Source organism: Chinchilla lanigera, unplaced genomic scaffold (assembly GCF_000276665.1).
Source record: "Chinchilla lanigera isolate Chin_1 unplaced genomic scaffold, ChiLan1.0 scaffold00008, whole genome shotgun sequence".
NCBI lineage: Eukaryota > Metazoa > Chordata > Mammalia > Rodentia > Chinchillidae > Chinchilla > Chinchilla lanigera.
In genome coordinates, this window is record NW_004955409.1 from 25,588 (window position 1) to 26,330 (window position 743).

Consider the following 743-nt stretch of genomic DNA (forward strand, 5'->3'; position numbering starts at 1 on the left):
GCGGGGGGCTCGGGGGCGGGGTCGTCGGGCGCTGGGAGCGCTGGGTGCCTCCGCCCGGCCCCGCCGCCGACGCGCGCACCCCCTCCTCGAGCGGGGTGCGGATAAACAAGGTATTGTTTCTCGCTCAGCGGCAGAGGAATATGGGTCAGAACCGAGCCCTGCTGCACGGTGGCACCGCGGGCTGGGAACCGGGAGTACGGAGTGTTTACTCGCTGTCGTGAGGGGAGAAGAGGTGTGGCGAATGTGCTCCGACTGTACGTGGTGATAGGGCATTCTTATGCAGCACGAAACCCAGTGTGTCTCTTCCTCTCAGTTGCGTTAGCTGCTGTTTCTGGTTGATTTTGCTTCCTTTATTCTCAGTAAATTTTCCTTGCAGGGAGCTTATTTTTTTGCGTGGGTTTTGAAGAAAGTACTTCTTTAACTTAGCATATATTTAAAGTGCTAGTTTACTCTGCGAAGTTATTTTTTAACTAAAAATAAGGAATTATATGTCTTCTCACTTAGTGTAATTTTTAATAAACAATAGATAAAGCACCCTGGGCTATTTCTGTATTTTCTTGTATGAGAATTTGCAGCCTATCAGCCTTACATTGAACTCTTAAAGACTGGTGGCATTCTTGGTAATTAAATAAGCAGAGTTAAGTCCGTCTTCGGTTAGAGCCATTGCAATTATTCTTTGTACATGAACTTACATTGCTTTGTAGGATTCTTCATTACCTGCCATTTTATAAAAGTGCGGCACT

General features: G+C 47.2%; 1 protein-coding gene across 1 annotated transcript in view; it reads right to left on the reverse strand.

Moving 5' to 3' along the window:
- Window positions 1–273, reverse strand: part of LOC106147608 (predicted GPI-anchored protein 58) — a gene marked incomplete in the record, with an annotated part of 11,283 nt that extends 11,010 nt beyond the window's left edge. Inside the window, 1 exon segment of the mRNA XM_013510006.1 lies at window positions 1–273. Coding sequence (XP_013365460.1) covers window positions 1–273 — 273 coding nt within the window.
- Window positions 274–743: the final 470 nt, after the last annotated feature.